The following is a 27,819-nucleotide window of genomic DNA, read 5'->3' as shown; positions in this document are numbered from 1 at the left end:
TTCAAATTAGGTCCCCAGGGGGTATATACACATAAAATATATATAATTGTTACAACATACAGTATTGTACATGACATTCATATAATAAACCTTAATTATTCTATTGATATAAATTCATACAGCCGCCTAGCTATTATATGCTAAATAAACTGAAAAGTATTTAAGAGTTGATACTCCATAGATGTGGCAAAATAATTTTTTTCTCACTTGATTTTATAAAATTTTTGCTGGAAATGTATAAAATTTTTAATATAAATGATCATAAATCGCATATTTCAAGTTTTTCATAGACGGCAATTAAAATGCTTATTTTATATGATAACGCTCTATTTCTTTTGATAAAAGGGTTGTGTTTAATGCAGGTAATGATTGTTTTACATTTTCCCAGTATTGTCAATAGATCCCATGGGATATCAAGCGGCCGTGATTGGCAATGTTGTCAGTTGGTGATTCGAGAAAAGGCCGCGGGATATACAGATAGTGTCAAAAATATTTTTAACCGGAAGTGTATTTTTTATAGAAGAAAACGAGAACGGATGAACTTCGTTGAACTACAATATGCCGAGGTATTTTGTGTTATATTGTGAATTAATAGGGATAAATGACATGATCCAAGCCATAAACATTTGATATAAACCTTTAATTATTACTTAACGTAAACTTTGATTTTCAAAAGACTTATTTCACGTAATAAACATGGATTTTTTATGACAAAAAAATCTGAAAATTTCAGGAAAAATTATTATTTGTGAACAAACATGTTGCAGGAACAAAATAAATGCTTTTATGATATAATTAATAGAGAAGGTCACATTGAAACGAAAACCTATACAACGAAAATCAAAAATATTGTTTCATTCTTCACTTGTGCCTTGTAGAGAAGACTATACTAAATGTACTTATAGAAAGAAAGAAAATGCAATTGTCCTTTGGCTTTTCAATTTCATTCATTGATCTTTATACAAATTGGTTTTGGTTTTGTAAGCAGAAAGGTTAAAACTATAGTATAGTTCTGCAAGCCTGACCTGACGAATCCAGGTCCGTTCGCGCCCATTCACGTTCGCACCCACACATGTTCGCCCCCTTTCACTTTCGCACCCTACATGTCCCTGCCCAATTTTAATTGGCAAGTGTATTCTTATATTTGTTGTCATTGTCTCAAAATAAAGTGAGACAGCATTTTTTTTTTGTGTTGAATAAATCTAAATCATGTTTTGGATAGTGTATTGTTAAATTTGTTTTTAATCCTTTCTAAATAATGTGGGATTCTGTCAACGTTTTATTTTGTGTTGAATAACTCTTAATCATGTTTTGGTTAATGTATTGCTATAACTTCTTTCATTGACTTGTTTCAAAATGAAGTGAGATTCTGACTACGTTTTTTTTTTGTGTGTTGAATAAAATTTAACATGTTTTGGTCATAATAGTGTATTGCTATATTTTATTGTCTCAGATCAAAGGGACCAAGCTATTAAAAACAATTATCTTTTGTGTTTTTCATTTAAAATCTTGAATGTTTTACTTGTACAGCAAAGCAATTTATAACAACAATCATGATTTTCCAATTATTCAACTGGAATTTGAATTAAAATTGGGCGCGAAGGTGTAGAGTACGAATGGACCTTGGGTGTGAACATGCGTGGTGCGAAAGTGTATTGGGCGTGAACGAACCTGACGAGATTTGAGATCTCAATGTTTTACATGTTTCTCTAACATTTCTGATCAATTGCGAGGCAAGACAGCCATACATCTTCTTCCAGGTTGTCCATATGATGTGTTGGTATGTGGTCCATTCGCCCTGATTCATGATGCCATGTAAATAAGTGACGTTATCCAATCAAAATGAATGTTACAAAAGTTGTTGCATTAGAATTAAAATAATCTTTTAGTAAAACAGAAACTGAAATTGAAAAATATGTTTAACGACTTAAATTAAAGCTTGGGTGTCTATATAAAAATTAAAGAAGCAAGTCAAAATGTCAAATCAGAGACAATTTCAACCCTGCACATTTCAAATGTTGCCAGTCCAAACAATAGAATAAATTTAATAGACTCTGAGTTTCTTTAATACAATTAATCGACTGATAGTTTTGAACAAATTGTTCCAATACATGATAACTTTGAAATGTCTTCCCCACATATATATCGATATAACTCTCTTCCATTTTAAGAATACTATATATTTACTGAGAAAAATGTCCACTTATCTACATAATATGAGGCAGGCATTACCTGTAATGGGGACGAAGTCTGTATGAATTATTTTTTTGTAACTTAAATATTTGTAAAAAAAAAAAGAAACGGAAATACCGTAACGTTTCCGATTTTGGTTCAGTTGTTACTGATTTTAGTTGTGACGTTGTTTAAATTATGATGTCATATGCAATGTAAACAAAGAAACGCTATCATTAGGTAACGTTTTTTCACATCAAGGAATTATAAAAAACAAAATTGATATTGCGTTCCTTCCTATTTTATACTAATCTGATAAATATATGTTTTACTCAAAGTTTCATTCAAACGAGACCGGAAAAGGGAAGTACATTGTAGATTTCTGTGCAGATGCAGGATTTCAAAACATGACATAAAAGAAATCGAACGATTTTGAGTTCATTAGTACAATGAAAATTTCGGGAAAATTTTCCCCGATTTTTTTTGGATTTTTTTTTAATGAATTTTCTACTGTTATTGGGGACTTTTTCCCCATATAAATATTTATAAAACTTCTAAGTAGTTTTAATCAATTTATTCACAATTGCGCTAATTTTCGTATTTCACGTTTCATTCCTGATCCGATGGCATTTAATTATTAAAAGAAGATGTGGGAACGTGTAGCCTATGAACAGCAATTTGACTATTCGTACCAGCATGCGGCTACACGCAGACACTGCCTTTTCATTTATGATATTTATATGTCACATTTATGATCAAAAATATATATTTATTATAATTTATACATACATGTATTTATTATAATTTACATATATTTATTAAAATACTTGAAATAATCATATACAGTACGCCCAGAGAGTTTGTAATCGCGAACTTTTATCACCGATTTCCGAGTGTAGCGGTGTGACACCGCGAATCACGGATTCTACTCCCAATTTCCTCCAAAGATTCTCTCCCAACACCGCGTGGCTGTTAATTGGTTTATTGCCCATCGGATGAACTGAAAATTAATGACGCGTGACAACATAATCGGATTAGCCAGATTTATTACCTTTGTTCATTTAATCGATCTTGATTGCACCTGTGTGCTTTAAAATACGTTATTTAAATGTCCATTCATTGTCAGATAAAAGTGTGACATTTTTATTTAAAATAAGATAATTATTCTTGTATGTATATGCCCATGTCATTGTCATATTAAATAAAACGTAAAAACGTATAAAAATACGAATAAAACACTTATTTAGTATTTTCATTATAGTCCGATCAGGTCATAATTTTTGTTTTTTTCAACAAAGTTTCAACAAAGATGATTTTACCACAATTAGAACCTTTTATGACCTACTCAGTGAATATCCGGTTCATTAATAGTTCAATATTATATAATTAATATCAACTGGCTTAAAACAAAATGATGTTTTTACGGTAATTTGTCCAATCTAAATCAAACCCTAGAGTTAATTTATCGGACCAACAAGTGAACTCTGTTACTTTCAATTTATTTTGAAATGTAAAATATTATGTTTCACTACCTCGGTAGATTACCGACTTGAAATATTTGAATTTAAAAAAGAAACTGTAAAGTGACAAATAGTTTTGTATGCAATGTGGCAGCCCTATATTCATAAATACTGAGATAATTCCCCGCCCAGACACAACACAATCATCACAACCTTATTTAATTATATGAAGAAATAAAAATCATGTGTTTTTTATCTGTTATGATCTGTTATTGATCTTTTATTATTTAAAATAAAATTGGATTGGCGCAATCCGTATTTTACTGCTCGTTAAAAGTCCTCGGCGAAATATAAAAAGAAGTATTTCAACAATTTATACTATAGAATATTAAAATGAAATTATATCGTACAAGAAAGAAATATGTAAAAAAAAATGTGGATCGGATTTTTACGATCGACACATTTTCACAGAGGATCTCTACCAACGCCCATCAGGAACTGAACGACATGCATCCTGTTTTCATCTACCATTAATGTATAGTGTTGACTATGGAAGTATAAATAATGTCCAGGTTTATGAACTCTGTTGACTGAGAAACGTATAAATAAAAGGCTGATGTTCGTTTATTCAGAAAAGGAATAAAATTTAGAATCCGGTTAATCAATTGTAAAAGGACCTTCTAGAGCCTCAATCTTAACGCACACAAATGTCAATCATTACATGAATTTTCCCACGGTTATCCAGAAAGGTCACCTGAGTTTACTGTTACATGATACTATTTCCCGCCAAATAAAAATCTCGTGGACAAAATTGATGTCACTATTTTTAGCATTCAATATTGTGAGCGAAGTCAAGTTCAAGTTCAACCACGCACTGTTGATCACTGAGATGCGTGTCGTCTTCCCACGGTAATTAATTGTTTTAAAAATATTTAAAGATAACTGTTCTAAATACAACACAAAGGTTTACATTCATTGTGCGTAAATGAATATTATTCAACGACGAGTTAATGCAGCTATAGAAGTATTCCTGTTGTAGCCGAAATGTATTATATCCTAAAGTAATGCTAATCGTGAAGAGAAAATGCCGTAGACTTATTAAGCATAACGAATGGTGAATAGTATTTTCTTTTTTACTTGCATATACAAGTTTTAATACACGTAATTTTCTTTAAACTCACTGCTCACATTTTATACCTTCAGCGTTAGTTTCCGTTTATTTTCACGCAAGTATGTCTCTTTTCGTAAGTTATATCAATTACCGATAAATAAAAAACGAGGTCATAATCAAGTATAGATTTTTTTTTATAAAACTTTAATGCAATTGAAAGCATTAACAACAACGTTTTGGATTTTAAAACTTTTATTTTGTAATCGTAAAATGGAAATGGCGTAGAATTATTAGCATAACAGATAAGGAATAATATTTTCTTTTTTACTTGTAGTATAAAAAACTTTGAGACGTGTAATTTTTCTTTAAACTGCCCTCATTTATTCAGCGTTAGTCTCCGTTTATTGTTGCACAATTATATCTCTTTTAGTGAATTAAATATTTATTTACTGATAAAAAAACGGAAGTCAAAATCAAATATAGTTGTTTAAAAACTTGATTAAAATGTACAGAGTAATTGAAAGAATTAACAACAACGTTTTGCTTTTTATTTTAATCTTTCATTTGTTTCAAGCAATCAGATATAACCTGATAATCAATAGACAGGAAATACAATTGTTTAATTACATTAGAAATCTCACATACCTTGACTGTCGCGTGCCGGCATAGATCAGACGGATTAGGGCAATTAATTACCTGGTGTCACACCGCGTCACACCAGACTGGGAGAGATGTCGCTAATACAATAAACAAAAGGTAGCGGATTTACGCGGAAGTCGGAGGGAATACTCCCAAATTTCTCCGAGAATTTTGGGAGGGATGTCGGAGTTTCCTGGTGTTACACCAGGAAAAATATCGGAGTATGGAGTTTGGGATTACAAACTCCTTGGGCGTACTGTATCTATCAAAAGTCATTTATAGAATATTTTCAAAATTTACATTAATTAAATTCTTGGCTTCATATATTGTTACAATTTTTTTAAAATTTATTATTACGTTTATTTACTGTTGAATTGTGAATGCTGATTAGGCATAAATTATGATGTGTTTGATATCACTGATTGTCGTATGAATTGTCTTTGGTGGATTAGTAATGAAAATAACATTTTTCTCAAATTAAATAGATAACATAATACATCATAAATAAATACCCAAATTGTAGACAGACTTCAACATATTCAAATACATACAGATGACTTAGTCTTCAGTTTGTTTTATATTAAATACATTGTAGTCCAGAAATTCATGGAAACTTATTTTCCTGGTAGCATCTAGACAACATGATACAAATGTACAACATATATAAATATTCTGCGAAATTGTAAACACACTTTAACATGTTTAACATATTCAAAATTTCAAATATATACACACAATACAACATAATAAAATTAAAATCAGCGCAAAAGGACTCAGGGGGAACAGGAATCAGTGAAAACAGACCAGGATTAGGCAATAGGACATATCCTCCAAACTTCATAATGAATAACAATATATCGTCTTGAAATATAAATTTTATTTGTAGAATGAGGTGAGCAATTTTTATCCTGTTTTGAAAGGAGTACATATACAAATAAAATTAACATTTTGAGGCAATGTGTGGTTATTCTTTATACTGCAAACTTTCAAGTTGTTACCAAAGTTATCTGGGTCTTAACATTTGCAAACAATCAACACGGAGCATGTGGAGCAGATGCCAAATAAGTGAATTAATAAAGCCTGGATAATTTGTTTTACATGAAAAAAGAAATTGTGGTATGATTGCCAATGATTGATTGTTGTTTGCTTTACGCCGCATTAGTACAGAAAGGCTATATTGCGTCGAGAGCTAATTGATTGCCAATGAGACAACTCCCCACAAAAGACCAAATGACACAGAAGTTAACAGCTATAGTTCTCAGTACGTCCTAATTCTTTAAATAATTTATTGACATTATTGAATTTCCTTGTCTTTTGTAAACAAATTTTTGTCTGAATTGGATCTCTATTGTGGAATCATCAGTATTCCTAATGATTGTCAATTTCATTGTTCAAATTTTTATTAAAAGTATAATCTCAACAATATCTGTATATTTTTAGATTAGCAATAGATAAACGATCATCAAACAGTAAGACCAAGATATCTCATAGAGACAGTTCATCTGGTACCTCAGATTCTGATTCAGATAGCTCATCTTCAAGTGATTCCTCCAGCAGTTCATCAAGTAGCAGCTCTGGTTCCCATAAAAATAGGTCAAGAACAAACAAGACAGACAAGTCACGAAAATCGAGCACAGATTCCAGTTCTTCAGATGAATCCCGCGAGAGATATTTGAGAACAAAATCCAGTGTAAATCAACAGCCATTAAGGAAATCACATGATCAGAAACAAAGATCTCGTTCTCGTGATAGAAAAAGGTCAAGATCTAGATCATATGGCAAAAACAAACAAATTTCAAAGTTGAATGACAGAAATTCAAGTGGAAAATTGGTCAATGATTCTGGTAAAGAAAAATCAAATAAGCCTAGACAAAATTCCCCAAACAGACGCTCAAATCGTAGATCAAGGTCAAATGACAGAAATTCCAGACATAGATTAGAAGGTGCACAGCGATCATATGCAACCTTGATGGATGACAGATCACCAAATTTTATTCCACCGAGGTCAAGGTCACCAGATGATAGATTTAGAAGAGGTAGATCTCGGTCCCGTAGTCCAAGAGTAGATCCAAGATATTACGAGAGAAATGATCATGCTGATTATGATGATTTAAGACACCCAGATGATAGAGATCATGATGATTTTGTTAGACCTGATCATAGAAATGACTTCAGGGATTATGGTAGGGATGGTCCTAGGGAATATGGTAGAGCTGGTTCCAGAGAATATAGAAGAGAGGACCCTAGAGAGTTTAATCGAGATGATCCGTGGGAATTTGGTAGGGAGGGTAGTAGGGGTTTTGACAGAGACAATTTGAGGGATAGAAGACATGATTATAGAGAATATGATGGGGATCGTGGGAGTAGAGATATGCAGAGACCACGTGGGAATGATATCTCAGGGTCCAATAATATCTGGAGTTCACGTGAAAGAGGTGATCAAAGACAAAATAGACATCAAGAAATGGCAAGAGATAAAGAGTTTTTGGAAAGAAACAAATCAAGTTGGACAGATAATAATTCTCCAAGAGAAACTGAGAGAAAATCTTCCAGTAATAAAAACAGCAGCAGATCTCCAGCTCCAGGATCAGGGATGAAATATTCTAGAGAGCGTGAGACAAGCAGATTAAAAGAAAAATCCAGGGAAGATCAAAGGTTATCTAAAGAAAAAGGAACAGATGATCAGACAGATAATAAGTCATTAACAAAGGACAAGGCTTCAAAAGACAGAAAAGATGAAAGAAAGAGTTCTGAAACAAGCAGATCTAGAGATAAACACAGGGAAAGTAGGTCACCAAGCCACAGAAAATGTAGGACAGAAGACAGCTCCAAGGAAAGTGGAAAGCCTAGTGATAGCAGAGGCAGCAAAACAAAACATACAAAAAGTAGGTCACCTGATAATAGAAAGAATAAATCAGAAGTTAATGAAAGTAGGTCAAAGTCGAACCATGCCAGAGACACTAAAACGAGATCAGATGATAAAAGAATGGACAGTAAATCAAATCAAACCAGAAGTAGGTCACCTGATAATAGGAAAAGTAGGTCATCAGATTATAGAATTAAAGACAGTAAGTCAAGGACAGATCAGAAAGAAAATGAATTTACTAATAGAACAGGAAGTAAAAACAAAGGGGATTTACAGAAGAAAAATGATAACGTTACTGAAAATCAAGGTTCAAAATCAAGAAGGAAAAGTTCCTCATCACCCTCAGATAGCTCATCTTCAAGTAGCTCAGATGATGATAGCAGTTCTTCTTCATCTTCATCATCAGAGGATAGTGAACCAAGAACGAAGAAGACCAATATCAAACAGTCTTCAAAATCTAAGCCAAGACATGATAGTTCAAGTGATAGTGATGGTTCACCACAAAGAAGAAAAAGAGGTGACAAGGAGAAAGAAGGGAGAGGGGAATCATCACCAAAAAGCATCAGGTCTCCAAATTTGCAAAAAAGGGAGAAACTTGGAGATAGGAAAAGTGACAAATCTCTTAAACAGAGAAGGAGATCAATTTCTGATAGTCCACAACGTAAAGAGAGCAGGAACAAGGAAAAGTCTTCAAGGAGACATGAAGCATCACGATCTCAGAGCCCACCAAAGAAAGAGAAAACTGTGAATAAAAGTCGGGAATCTTCATCTAAAAGACAGGAGAGATCTGATTCTGAAAGTCCACAAAAGAAGAGTACTACATCCAGAAAATCAGAAAAGATACCAGCTAGACATCGTGATCAAAGACATTCAGCATCTGCTAGTCCTGTTAGAAAAGACCACAGAGGATCTATATCTCCTAGTCCTAATAGAAAAAGAGGGGATAAGAAAAGGTCTCAAAGTCCAAATAAAGATAAACAGAGAGGGAGGAGATCTAGGTCCGAAAGTCGAGAAAGGGCCAAGACAAAAAGAAGTAAGGAATCTGCAACCTCAAATCCAGCACAGAGGAAGGAAAAAGAAGTTAAAAGGTTGACTTCAAAAACTAGATATAGTGATAAATCAGAATCTAGAAGTCCTCAGCAAAGAAAATCTAAGACTTCTGCAACGATGAAAGATTCAGAAAACAAGCAAGATGATAGAAGTGGTAGAAAAGGAGCTGATTCACAAACTAAACTTGAAAGAAAGGACTTGCAAAGAAGAGGTAGAAAATCTAAATCTAGGAGTCCACCTCTCAGTAAAGAAGATAGAAAAAGATCAAGTTCTGGTAGTCAAACCGAGAGAAACGACTCACAAAGGAAAAAAGCTAGTGCAGAAAGGGCAAAAGACACTCCAAATTCATCTCTCAGGAAACCTTCCTCTAACAGTAAAGAAAAAACTGGGAATAACACACAATCACCTGAAAAGTCAAAATCAAAGAGATCTAGTCCAGAACAGAAAAGGGCAGCATCCTCATCTGATAGTCCTTCTCCAAAGCCAGTCACCAAAAATAGGTCAAGGTCTAGTTCTTCTTCTGTCAGCCCTGAAAGGAAGAAAACAAAAGGGTTAAGATCGTTATCAGGGAGTCCACCAGGGACCAAAGCAAATCGTAGAAAACATGGTGAAGACAGAAGGTCAAGGTCATCTTCATCAGACTCATCACAATCACATTCATCTAAATCACCCAAAAAAATAAAAAGTCACTCAACAAGAAGCACTCCTGTCTCTAATCATTCCACCCATAGCTTAACTTCAAAACGGAGACAAAAAGACGACTCAAGTAAAACATTGGGAAGTGTCAAGGATCTTGAATCAAGGTCTCCTTCAGCTTCACCTACTGTAAAACATGCTGATTCAAAGAAAGAATCAGATCAAAATGATAGAAGTTTTGAGTCTCAAAAATCATCTTCACCCCAAAAGCTGAATGTGAGTTCTAAATCTGGTGATAGAAATAGAAGTCTTATATCAGTAGATGAGGATCCATCTTTTGGGAATGAGCCAAGCTTTACGGTTGAAGCAGGGAACCAGTCCTTAGTATCAGACGGCCCCAACACATCAATGGACAGTGTGAAGAGATTGGAACGTAAACATGACATGGCCAAGTTTGAGAGTGAGCCAGAGAGTGGTGAGATTACTAGCAGTGATAGTGAAGATGAAAGACAGCCAGCAATTAAAAGTATTATACAGGTAGGTTGTCTTTTTCTATAAGTCTGTTAACACTTTCCTCCATAATGACGCCTTTTGACGCCACCCCCTTTACTCCATATTGATGCCTGTGTAGTACCTCAGTTGAAACGCTATGTCTCCAAAATGTCTGCATCAGACTTAAAATAAATTGTATCCAATATGAAAAGGAGATTCATGAGAATATCTGACTTGAATTTCATTGATGAAATATTAGTTTTCACAATGCATTAACACTTTAAACCTGATGATTTTTTTTACTGAAAAAAATCCTATGCGAATCAAGTATTTAAAAAAAAAATATCCATGGAGTAAAGGGTTAGTATATTGCTAAAAACTTACCACCAAAATTTTTTACTGGTCTCAATTCAAAATCTTCTGACCTTCTAAATAAACTAAATAAATGTAACCCTTCTGTTTTGAATGCAAAAATTTTCAAAAAAGATTGAAATGCATAATAACCAGCATGTCAAGTGGATTACTATTTCTGAAATATAAGACTTTAGTTCAATTAAGTTCTTCTATGGCTTGCAATCTTATCTAATGATGAAATTTTACCTTGAGATTAATTTTTGTAGGATGATCAGTGTCAAACTATAAACAATGCAGCTTCTTTCTAAAAAGGGTTTAATTGTCTTTTTTTATGAAAACATTTAATTGTCATTTATGATTCAAGGTCAATCATAACTAAATATTCAATGTCAATTTTCATTTTAGATTCAAGGTCAATTTTTCATTTCAGATTCAAGGTCAGAACCAAAAAGAGGAGGATGAGTCTGATGTAGATGATGATGGTCGGAATCAGCAGCCAAGGAAACGCAAACATAGTAGTGAAAGTGGGTCAAATGATGATAGGATGGAGAAGAAGAAGGAAAGAAAAGAAGATGAAGGTCAAAGGTCATCATCAAAACGAAGAATGGATGATGATAAATGGCAAGATTCTAGAGGTGACAACAGGAGACGTATGAATGATGGTAGAAGTAATCACTACAATGATAGAGGTGATGATAATGATGACAGAGATAATAAGAGAAGGAGAAGAGATCCAGAGAGAATGAGGGCTGGATATGGGGATAGAAGAAGAAGGCCAGAAAGTGACAGGTAATTTATAAATATACATCCTTACTTTTATGAATGCTATAAAAATAGAGAAGTTACATACAATCAAACTTAGTTTAAATATTAAATTGAAGCAAAACTATATAAACATTTTCCAATCTCAATTCTTCTTTGAGCCTTTTTCAGACAGCAATTATTTTCTAGATATATTAAAAAAAACTTAATCACACAGACATACGTAGATATTAAAAGTGAAAATATATTATGTAGTAAATGGAAAGAAAAAGAGTGAAATTAAACATTTATCTTATATCAGAAGTATATTTCTATATATCTTTAACAATGCTTTCAGTGAGTCAAGGAAAAGAAAATCAGAAAATCTGAACACCAGTAACAATGCTGATGACCAGCCTCCTGGTGATTCTGTAGAACCTCCCGCCAAAAAGAAGCCAGCAGACGACAGCTTGTTGTCCTTGACAACGAGGACAGGTGGTGCTTACATTCCTCCAGCTAGACTGAGGGCAATGCAGGCAAAAATTACAGATAAAACAAGGTATATTGGGTGTTAAAATGAAACAAGCTTATTAATTATTACATTCTTTCTTTAGGAAAGGGGGCAATTTTGTAATCACCTTGTCTGTTAGTTAGATCAACAGATATTTTCATTTCTGTCTTCTTAGTCATGCTGAACAGAATTAATTCATATTTGGTTAGCAGGTTGACAGTAATGATTTGGAATGTGCACTTTCAACATTTCAGATCTGCCAGACACCTGCGTTTTTGTTTCCTATACTATGAATTTCAATTGTGGCAATGCTCAGCACAACAATGTGTGCAAAATTTTTACTTCTTTCAGAATGACTTAATGTTCCATACAAACATCCAGTATTTCGTTTGAACTTGTATTAGTACTTTTTGTAGTTTAAAAAAAACATCCCCATATTACACATTAGTTTTTACATATAAGTGAAAGTGCCTATTTCAGTTTTACTTTGTACATTTCAGTATTGAATACCAGAGGATATCTTGGGAAGCCTTGAAGAAAAGTATAAATGGTTTAGTGAACAAAGTTAACGTCTCCAATCTCATTTTCATTGTCAGAGAACTGTTCCAGGAAAATATTGTCAGGGGAAGGTAAGACTTTCATTAGTAGAGAACTGTTCCAGGAAAATATTGTCAGGGGAAGGTAAGACTTTCATTAGTAGAGAACTGTTCCAGGAAAATATTGTCAGGGGAAGGTAAGACTTTCATTGTAACAGAACTGTTTAAGGTAAGACTTTCATTGTAACTGTAACAGAACTGTTTAAGGTAAGACTTTCATTGTAACAGAACTGTTTAAGGTAAGACTTTCATTGTAACAGAACTATTTAAAGTCAGACTTTCATTGTAACAGAACTGTTTCATGAAAATGTTGTCAGGGGAAGGTAAGATTTTCATGGCTATATACCGAACATTTACATAATTTTAAACATGAGAAGCCAAAAGTTTCGTCACATTTTTCTCAGGAACTACAATACAGGGATTTTAAAATTTGGTTTCAGGGTTTATGTAAGTTAGCTATACTGTGTGATGCCCTTTCAGATTCATCACTCAACAAATTCTTGTTTACGGAGCTCTTACATATGTACATCATTTTACACATGAGTAGTCCAGTTGAAAATTTCCATCACATCTTTCTAAGGTATACTCTTTGGTAGCAAACCACAACTTATTTTTATATTGACCACTTGCAATAAAATTGATTGTTAACATATTAAAGTTTCTGTTAGTAAACAGGTAGTGTTGAATTTGATGTGTTTCTTTTGTTTTACAGGGGGTTATTAGCCAGATCTGTGATACAAGCCCAGTCAGCTTCACCAACTTTTACTCATGTATATGCAGCATTAGTATCAGTCATTAATACAAAGGTTAGAATCCTACTTGTCCTCAAAATGACAATTTAAGAGATAACTATATTGTATTTGAAGCTTTAAGGACGTCCATCGGTAGTTTTACTGTCGCAAATTTAGTTTACCTGGCGACGCGGAGCGGAGACAGGTAAACGGGTATTTGCGACAGTAAAACTACCGATGGACGTCCGCAAAACTTCAAATACAATACAGTTATCTCTATTCTAATGCAAAGCAAGTTCATAATTAAATTTCAATCATTATTTCAGTGTAAAATCTTCATTAAAGAAATTTCCGCGAAAAGATGTTATCATCTTTGGTCCCTAAACTAGGTGACGTCATAGGTATGCTTCTGGCGTCAAACATAAACACCGGGTGTTTTCTGGCGTTTGTGCCGCTTCAGAATGTAATAGAATTGGATAAAAAGAAGATTTTTAGGTACAACAAGTGAGTTTTTTGGCTTATTATTGTAGAAATTACATGCCAATACATTCAGCAATTCAAAATGTCGGCTTCCTTAGTAACAGACAAGGAGATAGAGAATTTTACACTAACTGTCATCCAATCAGAACCATTGATACAAAATAATTGCATTAGAATTTTCTTTGTACTTACTTAAAATTAGTTAGATTGTAAAGATAAAGTGGCTTTTTTATACGACCACATATTGTATATTGGTATCATGTCATCGTCGTCCAAAGACATTTGGTTTCTGGACAAAATCTAGTGTAAGTAAATAGAAATCTAAGAAATTAAAACAGAAGGTTTATAACTACAAATGGAAGGTTGGGATTGGTTTGGGGGGTTATGGTACCAACAGTTAAGAAATTAGAGGCAAAAAAGAGGCCTATAACTAGCATTTTTGTAGTTGCAAGACAATAGCTTGCGTGTAAGTGTATGGATCTCTCTGAAATTGTACCATGAAGTTCCATATCATAAAAGGATTGGTGGGATTGAGTTATAGGGTAATTACTCCAAGGGGGGGATTCAAAATATAACCATGTTGTTAGATTTTGGATATCAGACCATACAAGGTTAGTTAAATGTCACATATTCAATTTTTAAGATCTTTGAACACATTTTTTTGTGTGTCAGAAACCTATATCATGTCCAAAATTTGATCACAATCCAAATTCAGACAATATCAAGCTTGAATATTGTGTCCAAACTTGTCCCAACTGTTCAGGGTTCAATCTCTGGGGTCGTATCAGGCTGCTGCACTCAGTGAAGCATTTTATAAATATAGAAATGGTAGAACTATTATCTTGCAAAAATATGATGTGATGCTTGAAATTTAAATGTTTTGAAAATATAAGGTTTTTGTCGGAAGTTTAGAATTTTTAGAAATTACACAATTTCGATATATTTTTAATTGGTTTATATGTTTAATAAAATGAAAAATGATAAACACTTTTCTTGAACATTTCAGTTTCCACAAGTTGGAGAGTTGATATTGCGACGATTAGTGATACAGTTTAGACGTGGATTTAAGAGGAATGACAAAAGTCTTTGTTTATCCACGACTAGATTCATAGCTCACCTAGTCAACCAACAAGTGGTATGATCAGATAAAACATCAGAATATTAATTAAATAATTTGAAATTAAGGTGCTACCTAACACTACAGGGAGATAAAGTCAGCTAAATGTTTTAATTACGTTGTGTTGTAAAAGGAATATTAAGCTTCTCAATGATCAAAATTAGTGTTTGTCAAACTGCTATATAACCAGTGTAATTTTTCTGACAAAACGGTTGGTTCAGAATTTTTGAAATTTTTGTTAAGGGGTCAAAGTAAATACACTTTGACAAAATTTTATGAAAATTAAACGAGCAAAACTAATTTTAATGAAAGTGTTGGGTACCACCTTAACAGACATCATCATGATTTGGTTGATAGAATGCACATTTTTATTCAATTAAGCGATTCATGAGCAAGACAAGGGCAGAGGTTGTGAAATCTTTTTTTCCCTGGTGGTCCTTGAAGAAAATCTGCTGGTCCTCACTATTAATTCTATTGAAAAATTCTAAAATTTTGTCAGTCCTTTGCAAATTTTTGGTGGTAAAATGCCGAGGACCACCACTTTTCGTGAACTCTGCAAGGGGTGCCACTAATAGGTTAGAAATGTTTTTTCTTCAGTTGAATTCCAGTGGCTTTCTTTGAGTATCAATGCCTTTAATTGGGGACATATCGTTGGAACCACCCTTTTAAAAATGGCATGATCCTTTGCTGAATTTAAAGTTATACTGCAATAATCTAGTCCTTTCTGACTTTCATAACTTTATATACATTTTACTTGAATTAAGGAATGATGTTATGTGTTTTTTGGAACTTTTGGAAGATGAATGTTATCATGAAATAGTATGCAACTTATAATTTCAAAATCAAAATCTATTCAGAAATAGCCCAAAGTTGGTTTTCTATGTCACAGTACATGTTTAGAATGTTCTGATTACAGAATTACTGGAAAATGTTATCAAAACCTTTGTTTTTAGATATACATGTTTTTATTATTTCAGGCTCATGAAGTTCTACCATTAGAAATATTGACCTTGTTATTGAAGAATATTTCTAGATATACATGTTTTATTGTTTCAGGCCCATGAAGTTCTATCATTAGAAATATTGACCTTGTTATTGGAGAATTCTTCAGATGATTCTGTAGAGGTAGCTGTGGGGTTCCTGAAGGAAAGTGGACAGAAACTTACAGAGGTCTCACCAAGGGGAATTAACGGTAATAATCAAACTTTGTGCATGATAAGATTTAATCCTTAAAAATATAAAGTACCTTAAGGAATACTTGAAATAGTTTTGAATTGAGTGTCAGAAAAAATGGTAGAGAGAATAAATTATACGTTTGACAGATATTGGAAGTTCTTCATCATTTATCAACTACCATTACAGATAAGAAAAGTGGTATTATATAACCATTTAGCTTTTTTGTGCACTAATAATCAATGTTGTAGAGGAGATGGATATATTCTATATTAGAACTAATAAAGAATTTGTCTTTGTGGAATAAAGCAGTTTGTAACTTTAACTATGTGAATGTTAATATAAAAAAATGTGGTGTGATTGCTAATGAGATTTTACTCTTCACAAGAGACCAAATGACATAGAAAATAACAACTATACACAGTACAGCCTTCAACAATGAACAAAGCCCATACCGCAAATTTTTAAAAGGTCTGCAATAAACTGTCAATTAACTAATTCTTTTGTCAAGATTTTGTCAAATAAAAAAAAACACTTTTGCACTGAAAAAATTGTTCAAATTCCAGAGAGTTTCCATGTTGAATAATAACACACTTCATAAAAGAATTTTTGTTTTCCAGCAATATTTGAGAGATTAAGGAATGTTTTACATGAAGGACAAATTGATGTCAGGGTGCAGTATATGGTAGAAGTTATGTTTGCAATCAGAAAAGATGGATTTAAGGTAAGTAAAAAAAACAATGATAGATTCAGAGTAGGGGGTACTTACTAAAATGATTGTTATTTCTTGAATAGTTTTTTTAGAATCATTTTCATGAGAGGTTTAGTGCTATAAAACCAGGTTCAATCCACCATTTTCTTTATTTGAAAATGCCTGTACCAGGTCAGGATTATGACAGTTGTTGTCCATTCGTTTGAGGTGTTTTATTATTTGATTTTGCCATTTGATTAGGGACTTTCTGTTTTGAATTTCCTTGGAGTTCAGTATTTTTGTGATTATACTTTTTTTAATAACAGTGCGGACAGCCACAATACTTTTTTGTAATAATAATAGAATTTATCTGTTGCTATTTTCATTAGCAACAGATAACAGTGATTTGACGCTCACTCAGTCTGTCAGAGACCTTCTTATGTGGATTTAAATAAAATAAAAGAGTAAAGTACATGCAGGTGCATGAGAAAAAAAAAAGAAATTTAAGTATTCAACATTTAAATCAACAATGTCCATTTTGTTACTCCACTAATCATAATAAATATATATAAAGAAGAAATGGTTGAGTGCACAAGATACTAGTTCAACCTTCTTTTAAATGTTAATGGCAGATCTTTGTCAGAATAAATAATTCACTACTTGTCTACATTTAGTGGGATCTTTAGTTTGACAAACAAACAAGATACTTGTTATTATGATTTTATATCTTATGTTTTTTGTGTATGTTAAATCAATTGGAGGAATCATTCTGTATTTTATTATTAAGGATCATCAGTCAGTTGTTGAGGAACTAGATCTTGTGGAAGAAGATGACCAGTTTACTCATATGATGACTTTAGAGGAAGAAGGAACACCAGAAGAAATGCTGAGTAAGAATTCACATGTTTATATGTGAACTATAATAAATAAAAAAAGATTTGACAACCTGAATTTTCATCTCTTATTCATTTGGTGAGAATTTGTATTTTCAAATATCTTTTTTAGTCATTTGTTGAATTTTACTGTTTAATTGGAAACATATGGTATTTTGGGTTTAATTGTTTTAAAAAATACTATTTGTCATTTTACTATTAGCTTCAACTACAAATATTTCTATTGAAGTTTATTAAGTATGCACTGTTGTTTTCTATATTTAAAATATAGCTTGAAAAAAAACACAATGTTAATGTTATTATTTTATACTTTCAGATGTATTCAAGTTTGATCCTGACTTTGAATCTAATGAAGAAAAATACAAGACTTTAAAGAAAGGTGAGATCAATATACTGGCAAATCTGTCAGCAACATCATTGTAACACATACTGGGTTAGTTAATATCACTTGAATATGTTTGTCATAAATTACTTGGTATAGCAATTATGTCAATAACTTGATTATGGAAGGATCTCAATAAATTTTCATTACAAGCACACACAATGGATGTTATTTATAAAAAAGAAGATGTGGTATGATTGCCAATGAGATAACTATCCACAAAAGACCAAAATGACACAGACATTAACAACTATAGGTCACCGTACGGCCTTCAACAATGAGCAAAGCCCACAGCGCATATTTATACTCTTTCTGGGTTTTCTGTTTTGCTTCTAACTGAATACTGTGGATTCAGTATTATTCGTTGGATACTAATTTTCGTGGATTTTGTGGGAACAGGTGAACCAAGAAATTAGATATTCAACGAACACCAAATTTTCTATAGGATTTTTTCAGATTTTGGCAAAACCTTGAAATTAAATAATTGGAACCCATGAAAAATTAATAATATCACAGTAAACTAAAAAATCCTGATTGTCAAAATTATCTAAGAATATTTGGGGTGTGTAAACATGAAATGACCATTTTACTTTTGGATTGAGTCTTCTTGCATGTCTGATTAAAAAAAATCGCTTTGTTAGTGACTTAATTAGCACGAGTCTCACTCTGAATATTTAAGCATATTACTGGAAGGTTTCATGATGAAATTTATGTCATGTGATTCTTCTATCAATCTACCATTTAGATTATGTCGGTGGTAATTGGCATTTTGGATTTTTCTTTTATTATCTGCCAATTCATTTTGAAACTTTTGTGTCTTTAAAACAGAATATAAATATATGTTTGAATTTGGTATTTCAGAAATATTAGACGAAGGCAGCTCTGATGAGGAGGGTGGAAGTGGATCAGGATCAGAATCGGAGAGTGATGAAAGTGGAGAAGAAACTGAAGGTAATGTAGTTATACACATATACAAACTATATAAATAAAAGATAAATAAAATATGGCACTCTAGGATATATTTGTTATTGTACACATACACAAACAATATATATAAATATAAAAATATGACACTCTAGGATATATTTTAATATATATAAATATAAAAATATGACACTCTAGGATATATTTGTAATTCTGCTTTCAGTTAAAAATATATATAAATATAAAAATATGACACTCTAGGCTATATTTTAATATATATAAATATAAAAATATGACACTCTAGGATATATTTGTAATTCTGCTTTCAGTTAAAAAGAAGAAAGGAAGAAATTGCTAATATTAAGTTTGAAAAAAACACACATTTATTTGAGTGTATTGTTTAGTTACAAATATTCATGAATATAATTTTAGCAAACAGAAGAGTAATGTTTAATTACAGATATACATATAAAAAACTCTGATTTAGAAGAAAAAGTATTCTGCAACCAATAGAGCAAAAATTATTATTGTTATCTCTAAATAAATAGTCATTTATGAGAATAAATGTTCTACAAATTGTGGGAGGAATTTTATTACTGATATACATGAAAAAAATAGGGAAAATCATACTGTTGATGTTCAGTAAAAAAAAAATGACATTAAATGCAATTGTTGAGACATGTTAAACATGAGGAAAAGATTCTTAAAATAGTACAATTTAAAGAATTTATATTCGTTAAAAGTATATACTGAAACTAATAGGATGAATTAAAAAAATAAAAAATTGAGAAACAAATTCACATTGTTAGACTGCTGATGTAATACCAATGTTAAGTTTACTGTAACTTGTACATTACATTATTAGACTGCTAATGTAAAACCAATGTTAAGTTTACTGTAACTTGTACATTACATTATTAGACTGCTAATGTAATACCAATGTTAAGTTTACTGTAACTTGTACATTACATTATTAGACTGCTAATGTAATACCAATGTTAAGTTTACTGTAACTTGTACATTACATTATTAGACTGCTAATGTAATACCAATGTTAAGTTTACTGTAACTTGTACATTACATTATTAGACTGCTAATGTAAAACCAATGTTAAGTTTACTGTAACTTGTACATTACATTATTAGACTGCTAATGTAATACCAATGTTAAGTTTACTGTAACTTGTACATTACATTATTAGACTGCTAATGTAATACCAATGTTAAGTTTACTGTAACTTGTACATTACATTATTAGACTGCTAATGTAAAACAATGTTAAGTTTACTGTAACTTGTACATTACATTATTAGACTGCTAATGTAAAACAATGTTAAGTTTACTGTAACTTGTACATTACATTATTAGACTGCTAATGTAAAACCAATGTTAAGTTTACTGTAACTTGTACATTACATTATTAGACTGCTAATGTAAAACCAATGTTAAGTTTACTGTAACTTGTACATTACATTATTAGACTGCTAATGTAATACCAATGTTAAGTTTACTGTAACTTGTACATTATATTTTGTAGAAGCAAAGCAGACTATTATAGACAACACAGAAACAAATCTTGTGGCCTTAAGAAGGACCATTTACCTCACCATACAGTCAAGTCTGGACTTTGAAGAATGTGCTCATAAGTTGTTAAAGATGAAAATGAAACCTGGCCAAGAAGTAAGTGTGTTGTCATTGGGTTGCTGTCTCTATGATGTATTTTTGTTCTTTATGGTATTTTGTTTTCATTGGGTTGCTGTCTCTATGATGTATTTTTGTTCTTTATGGTATTTTGTTTTCATTGGGTTGCTGTCTCTATGAAATATTTTTGTTCTTTATGGTATTTTGTTTTCATTGGGTTGCTGTCTCTATGATGTATTTTTGTTTTTTATGGTATTTTGTTTTCATTGGGTTGCTGTCTCTATGATGTATTTTTGTTCTTTATGGTATTTTGTTTTCATTGGGTTGCTGTCTCTATGATGTATTTTTGTTCTTTATGGTATTTTGTTTTCATTGGGTTGCTGTCTCTATGATGTATTTTTGTTCTTTATGGTATTTTGTTTTCATTGGGTTGCTGTCTCTATGATGTATTTTTGTTCTTATGGTATTTTGTTTTTCAAAACTTTTATAATCCTTTGAACAATTCATTAAACAACATTTTTCACTTTTTCTATCTTTACTATGTTCATTTTCAAGCAGCATGGAAAAATTTGAAAAATACATATATTCAAAACTACCTCTACTCTTTTAAAAGTTACTTAGCTTTCGATCAACAAGCACTGAATGAAATATTATTAATCTATAACTTATTAATCTATAATATGTTATAGATTTGTAGTTGTCCTAATGCATATGTCCCTTTCTCTAACACGTTTATTTAATGTACAATGTTATTTTCAGATTGAGCTTTGTAATATGATATTGGATTGCTGTGCTCAACAGAGAACTTATGAAAAGTTTTTTGGTTTATTAGCTCAGGTGAGTGTTAAATTATATCTGATACTTGACTTTTAATTCTATTCTGCATTGGTACTCAGATTTTAAAAATGATAATCTGAATTTCAAGATTAAATCGTTCTGAGATCTGTAAACATTTCTATTTAAATACTGTATTTATTAAGTATTTTTTTGTTATAAGCATTTTTGTCGAGCCTTCGACTTTAGTCGAAAAAGCGAGACTAAGCGATCCTACATTCCGTCGTCGGCGGCGGCGTCCACAATATTCACTCTGTGGTTAAAGTTTTTGAAATTTTAATAACTTTCTTAAACTATACTGAATTTCTACCAAACTTGGACAGAAGCTTGTTTATGATCATAAGAAAGTATCCAGAAGAAAATTTTGTAAAAATAAAATTCCATTTTTTCCTTATTTTACTTATAAATGGACTTAGTTTTTCTGCGAGGAAACATAACATTCACTCTGTGGTTAAAGTTTTTTAAATTTTAATAACTTTCATAAGCTATCCTTGATTTATACCAAACTTGGACAGAAGCTTGTTTATGATCATAAGATAGTATCAAGAAGAAAATTTTGTAAAAATAAATTTCCACTTTTCCGTATTTTACTTATAAATGGACTTAGTTTTTCTGCGAGGAAACATTACATTCACTCTGTGGTTAAAGTTTTTAAAATTTTAATAACTTTCATAAACTATCCTTGATTTGTACCAAACTTGGACAGAAGCTTGTTTATGATCATAAGATAGTATCAAGAAGAAAATTTTGTAAAAATAAATTTCCACTTTTCCGTATTTTACTTATAAATGGACTTAGTTTTTTGCCAGAAACAAAACATTCACTCTGTGGTTAAAGTTTTTAAAATTTTTATAATGTTCTTAAACTATCCTGGATTTCTACCAAACTTAGACAAAAGCTTGTTTCTGATCATAAGATATTATTCAGAAGTAAATTTTGTAAAAAAAAAATCACTTTTTCCGTATTTTAATTATAAATGGACTTAGTTTTTCTTCCAGTTAACATTACATACAGTCTGCAGTTAAAGTTTATAAAACATTTATTAGATTCATAAACTATCCTGGATTTTTTTTACCAAACTTGGAAGCTTCTTTCAATCAAAAGACAGTATCGAGAGGGAAATTTTTATTGATGTTTTTCCTCATTTTTGTTGAGTCTGCGATTAACAGCAAAAGTAGGCGAGACACTGGGTTCCGTGGAACCCTTACGAATTTTTTACATGATGTTTTGAGTTTTTTTTGTCTTGTAGAAGAAATAGACTTCTATTTTGCTTGTATACTTCTATAAAATGATTAACATCTTATATATTGGTAATTTTTTCAGCGATTTTGTATGATTGATAAGAAGTATATTGAACCTTTCCAAGAAATGTTTAAAGAGCAGTACGAGACCATACATCGCCTGGAGACTAACAAGTTGAGGAATGTTGCCAAGTTCTTTGCACATTTATTGCACACAGATGCAATATCTTGGGGAGTGAGTTTCCTGTTCAGATTTCTTATTTCTTAATGATATAACTAGCAAACACCATATTTGATTTAAAAATGTAAAAAGCATTTGTGCTATTTGATTGCTAATTAGAGCTTTGAAAGTACCTAGAGGACAAACAATCAGATTGCTATGGAGGGTCAGAGTTGGAAAACTTATTTCATAGGTCTGCCATTTTGCAACTATTGTTTGTGTCAGCTGACATTTGAATTATACTCGTGTTTAGGGCAGACCAATAATCAAAATGAATTACCTCCCTTTGACCAGAATGATCAATTATTACAAGCTATAAGCAGACAAGGTGCATATCTTGTGCTAATGAAGAATCTTATTATTTACTTGTGTGAGTACTTTACTTTATTAAAGATATCTCTCTTCATTTACAGGTCATTACCTGTATCAGGTTAAATGAAGACGACACCTCTTCAGCAAGCCGTATTTTTATCAAGATTATGTTTCAAGAGTTATCTGAGTTCATGGGACTGCCAAAGTTAAATGAAAGACTAAAGGATCCGTAAGTTATATTTATTTATTATATACTTAGTAGTAAATACAGATAAATTGTATGTGTAATACAATCATTGGCAAGCGTGCTGTATCAGCCACCCGTGATGATATCGATATCAGCACGGTTGCAAAAGCTTTATCACACCTTTAATCTGTATGACGTCACGTCATCGATTGCAGTCACTGTTGCAAAGGCTTTCAAATCCCTAATCTGTATGACGTCATGTCAAACCTATAATCTGTATGACGTCGTGTTACCTAAAAAACATCTACTTGAGGTATACGTATATAATAAAGGGTATATGATATGACTTTTTCAATATCACACACCATATCAACCCTCAACCAATATAATCCCTCGAGCAGAGCTCTTGGGATTATATTGGTGTCTTGGGTTGATACGGATGCGATATTGAAAAAGCCATATGATATTCTCTATTTATTTTGATTGGACATTAATTAAAGGGGTGATGTTAAGAGTGTGTGTCTAGTACACAGCAGGGTCATTTTTCATATCCCTTAAACATGTTCTCCTGATAGGTATGTTATATTTGCCACTGATCACAAAACACAAATCTATCATATTGATCTTCCCCTTATAATTATTTGGAGTGTGTCAAAGGAAAACTTTATTACAGGTTTTCAAAAAACAAGAGGTCACAATTTCCAAAAACTTGAAACACAAAATAAGGCAAATGGATAGTGATTTTGATTTCCCTGACGTTGGACATACACATCTGAAGTGCTGGTCTAATATAAATATAAATGTACTTTGTAACAAAGTGTTATGGTTAAAAAAAGATATGAAATTCAGATCTAGAATTTTGTGAAAGAAGAGCATGTAATAATGTAACAAGCCCCTTCTATCAGTTAAAGAATTTTTTATTCTTCTAATATTTTTATATTTTTATTGCTTGTGACTTATAATTTTTAATGAAGCTATGCAGGGAATATGACACATGTGTCCTGACATGCTGCTATATGGATAACTTTTTTAGAGTTTTGAATCAACCAGGATTATTTAAAAAATCACCCAACAAGGAAATCTGTTACAAATCAATTAAAAAAATAGTTAGGTATGTGCAATAAAAAGTCAATATTCCAATGACTGCATAAATAATTGATGCAGATAAGAAAAATTTGTTTGATTTCCAGTGACATGATTTACAAACCCAACAGGACATGATTGTGAACATTAGCACATCTACAAATCATATAACCTCTAATTAATTTCTCTCAGTAGGTCATGTAAGGTGATAACTTTCAAATTTATTTTTCCCAGCTATTTGTCACCACCTACATTCTAAAGGTGAAAAATTTATATTTGTTTTCCCCATTTGTGTGAAGTGTAACTAATGTAAGGTGAGGTTTTGTCTTTCACCTGCTAAATATGTGAAAAATAAAATAAAAGTTCATCCAACCTAGTATTACATGATGTGAAACTAGATTGGCACCAAGATCGTTTCTTTATATGATCTAATCTGCTGTAAAAAGAGGCTTTGAAAAATCAATTTTATGCAAATTTCCATATGTTAATTAAAAATTTCATTTTGTTTCAAGTAATTCCTTGAATAAGTTTTTCTCTGACAAGCTGAGATTTTTTACATAAGCCATGCTAAGAATAGTCTAACAGCCAACCATTTAGTATTAATTATTTCTTTTTCAGGACATTACAAGGTTTCTTTGAAGGCATTCTACCAAGAGATAATCCAAAGAATACAAGATTTGCTATAAATTTCTTCACAACAATTGGTTTAGGTGGACTGACGTAAGTTTTCTGCTTTTTAAGGGTTGCTGTCTCTTTGACACATTCCCGAATTCCATTCTCAATTTTGTTTGATGTACTTTTAAATAAAAAAAATAAAGGAATTGAGTTCAGTATACCAAGTGGTTTAGGTGACAGAATCGAATTTTTATTAATTTTGATACAATTCTAAATATAGGTATACATTTACACAATTTCAGCTAATTTGAAAACAATAATAAAAAATGTAGGTCACCGATGAATTAAAAAAGATATTTCAAATTTAATGCCAAAAAAATGGCATTTTTGCACCAAAGGGAGATAATTTGGAGCTTTTTCAATGATATAAACATTTTAAAAGTCTTCTGGGGCCAAACCGAATCAATTTTTTGGATTGATTTTTGTACCATATCATAAAGAAATAACTAATAGTGTAATTAATAAAATTTGTAATGAAAAAATAAAGGTTTAATTTTTTGCTGAAATTTTTGTACCCACCAGCCTCCTTAAAAGAATTTAAATTCATGTTTCTGTCATCGCACATGCAATTTAAGCAATTTGAACTTACCAATGACATTAAAGTATGTTATGTTTATGGAAAAGTAGGTTAGAACCTTAAAATTAACTAAGAATCCCTGAAATTTCTTAACCTTTTATTTCTAGTTTGAATCCATATAAATATTCATCAACCTAAAAAAAGACTCAACTAAAGTTTTATAGATTGGTTGTAATGGTTGTCATCGGCACAGACCTTTTAAGTTGTTATTTAAGTGATTCTTTTTGCAGTGATATCACTTGTTTATTCAGCCTGTTATTACAGAGTTAATGTTGATGCTTATTGTCTTGCTCTATAATCTGTTTTATAATCTGTATCATTACTTCTTTTGTGCAATTAAAAAACTTATATTTGTATTGATTTTTAAGATGAATTATTATAAAGTATTTATTAATTTTGTTTGCAGGGATGATTTACGAGAATGTTTGAAAAATGTCCAGAAACCAGTTGTTGAACAAGAAGCAGCAGAGGAGTCTGACAGTTCATCTTCATCATCGTCCTCATCATCTTCATCCTCAGACGATTCATCTGACAGCAGTAGTTCTGATTCTGATTCTAGTTCAGGTAATGTCTAAAATGTTATGTACAAACATAAAATTTTCATCACATTTAGTTACCAACCAAGAGAGGACTTTTAAATAGTAAGGATAAAATCACAATTAAATATGCTTCCCAAAAATTATTTTATGTACATATGTTTTCATCAGTCGATACACTGGATATTAATTTTTCATGGATTTCGTGCGTACCTGCAAACCTCTATATTAATTGTTCAACAACTAACAGATTTTTTATAGGCTTGGATGTTTACTGACAAAACCATGAAATTGAATATCCATGAACATACAAATTTTCCTTAATTCACAAGAATTGAGGGGCCATTATTTTTATACCCCCTTACTTAACAGTTCACTGAACAAACTAAAAAGAGAGTGCAGGTCCTATGAATGCAAATTCTTATTAATTTTGTGTTAAAATTTTTATAATAAATCTTCATAAAATTTTAGGAAGTTCATCAGATGAACAATCCAAGAAAAAGAAGACCTCGGCAAAACATCGGAAAAAGGTTGGGGATAAAAGAAGAGGGAGCAAAACTAATGGGGATATTGAAGAACAACATACAGATAAAAGATCATCAGAAACGAGTAGAAGACGTGGAAAAGAAAACAAAGATGATTATCGCAAAAGTGATAAAGAAAGGGACGATAAAATGGATTATAGTGATCCATGGTCGAGGCAAAAAACAAACAGTGAAAACAATGTTATCAAATCAAAGAAAGGTAACTCTCATAAAAGTAAGAGAAGTGAAAATTCTCCTGATAAGAGGAAAAAGGAAAAACATCATGACAGTACAAGAAGGGACAGTAAACGTGACCAACGACTGGAAAGACATCGAAAGAGAAGTCTCTCACCAGAGAATGTTAGAAAACGATGAAAATAAATTTGATTTATTTATAAATATCATTTATGCATATGAATTTATTCAGGGGGTGAATGGGTTTGTTGAAAGATCACTGTTCATAGTGCTATTAAATTATCTCATTATTGTCTCAACAGCTTTACTTTTTTCATTTGTTTTTCAATAGACTGTTCTATGTACGGGGGGCCGAATGGGACTCTTGTGGTTTTGTACAAAATTTAATTCTTTCATAACAAAATCAATTTTGTCTTATAAAACTATGTGATACAGACTTGTTTTAACTTCAATTTTTTGATAAGGGCTATTCCAGAAAAAAATGTATGGGGGGGTTTGGAAGGCAGTTTTTGTCAGCACCCGCCACCCAGACAATTGTAATTGAGAATTATTGTGCATTATAGTGTAAAAAGTTGCTCTGATACCCATCACCCATGTATTATTAATACAATGTGCCTTCCAACCCCCCCATACATTTTTTTCTGGAATAGCCCTAACATAATTCATTTTTGTCAAGACCAAATTCATTTTTGTAGACAAAATTCATTTTTTTTCGTGACAAAGTTCAATTTTGTCAAATTTTGTGACAAAATCTCAGTTTTGTATGTAAATTAGTT

At 31.7% G+C, this 27,819-nt stretch overlaps 1 protein-coding gene and 1 long non-coding RNA gene across 2 annotated transcripts in view; one reads left to right on the top strand and one right to left on the bottom strand.

Annotated features, from left to right (window-relative positions):
• Positions 1-27,819, bottom strand: part of LOC143059257 (uncharacterized) — a 112,157-nt gene that overhangs the window by 23,954 nt on the left and 60,384 nt on the right. The window lies entirely within an intron of this gene.
• On the top strand, positions 512-27,338 carry LOC143058678 (uncharacterized). The gene is made up of 19 exons (XM_076232141.1): positions 512-566; positions 6,823-10,471; positions 11,211-11,569; positions 11,880-12,080; positions 12,533-12,661; positions 13,341-13,434; positions 14,846-14,974; positions 16,013-16,148; positions 16,750-16,853; positions 17,608-17,710; positions 18,030-18,092; positions 18,957-19,046; positions 20,556-20,698; positions 21,419-21,496; positions 22,817-22,969; positions 23,368-23,495; positions 25,155-25,256; positions 26,195-26,352; positions 26,796-27,338. The coding sequence occupies exons 1-19, from the start codon at positions 559-561 to the stop codon at positions 27,221-27,223; spliced, it is 6,255 nt and encodes a 2,084-aa protein (XP_076088256.1). The 5' UTR covers positions 512-558; the 3' UTR covers positions 27,224-27,338.

This window comes from Mytilus galloprovincialis, chromosome 14 (assembly GCF_965363235.1).
Source record: "Mytilus galloprovincialis chromosome 14, xbMytGall1.hap1.1, whole genome shotgun sequence".
Lineage (NCBI taxonomy): Eukaryota > Metazoa > Mollusca > Bivalvia > Mytilida > Mytilidae > Mytilus > Mytilus galloprovincialis.
The sequence above is the reverse complement of the archived record's forward strand: the minus strand, read 5'-3'. Positions and strand labels throughout refer to the sequence as shown.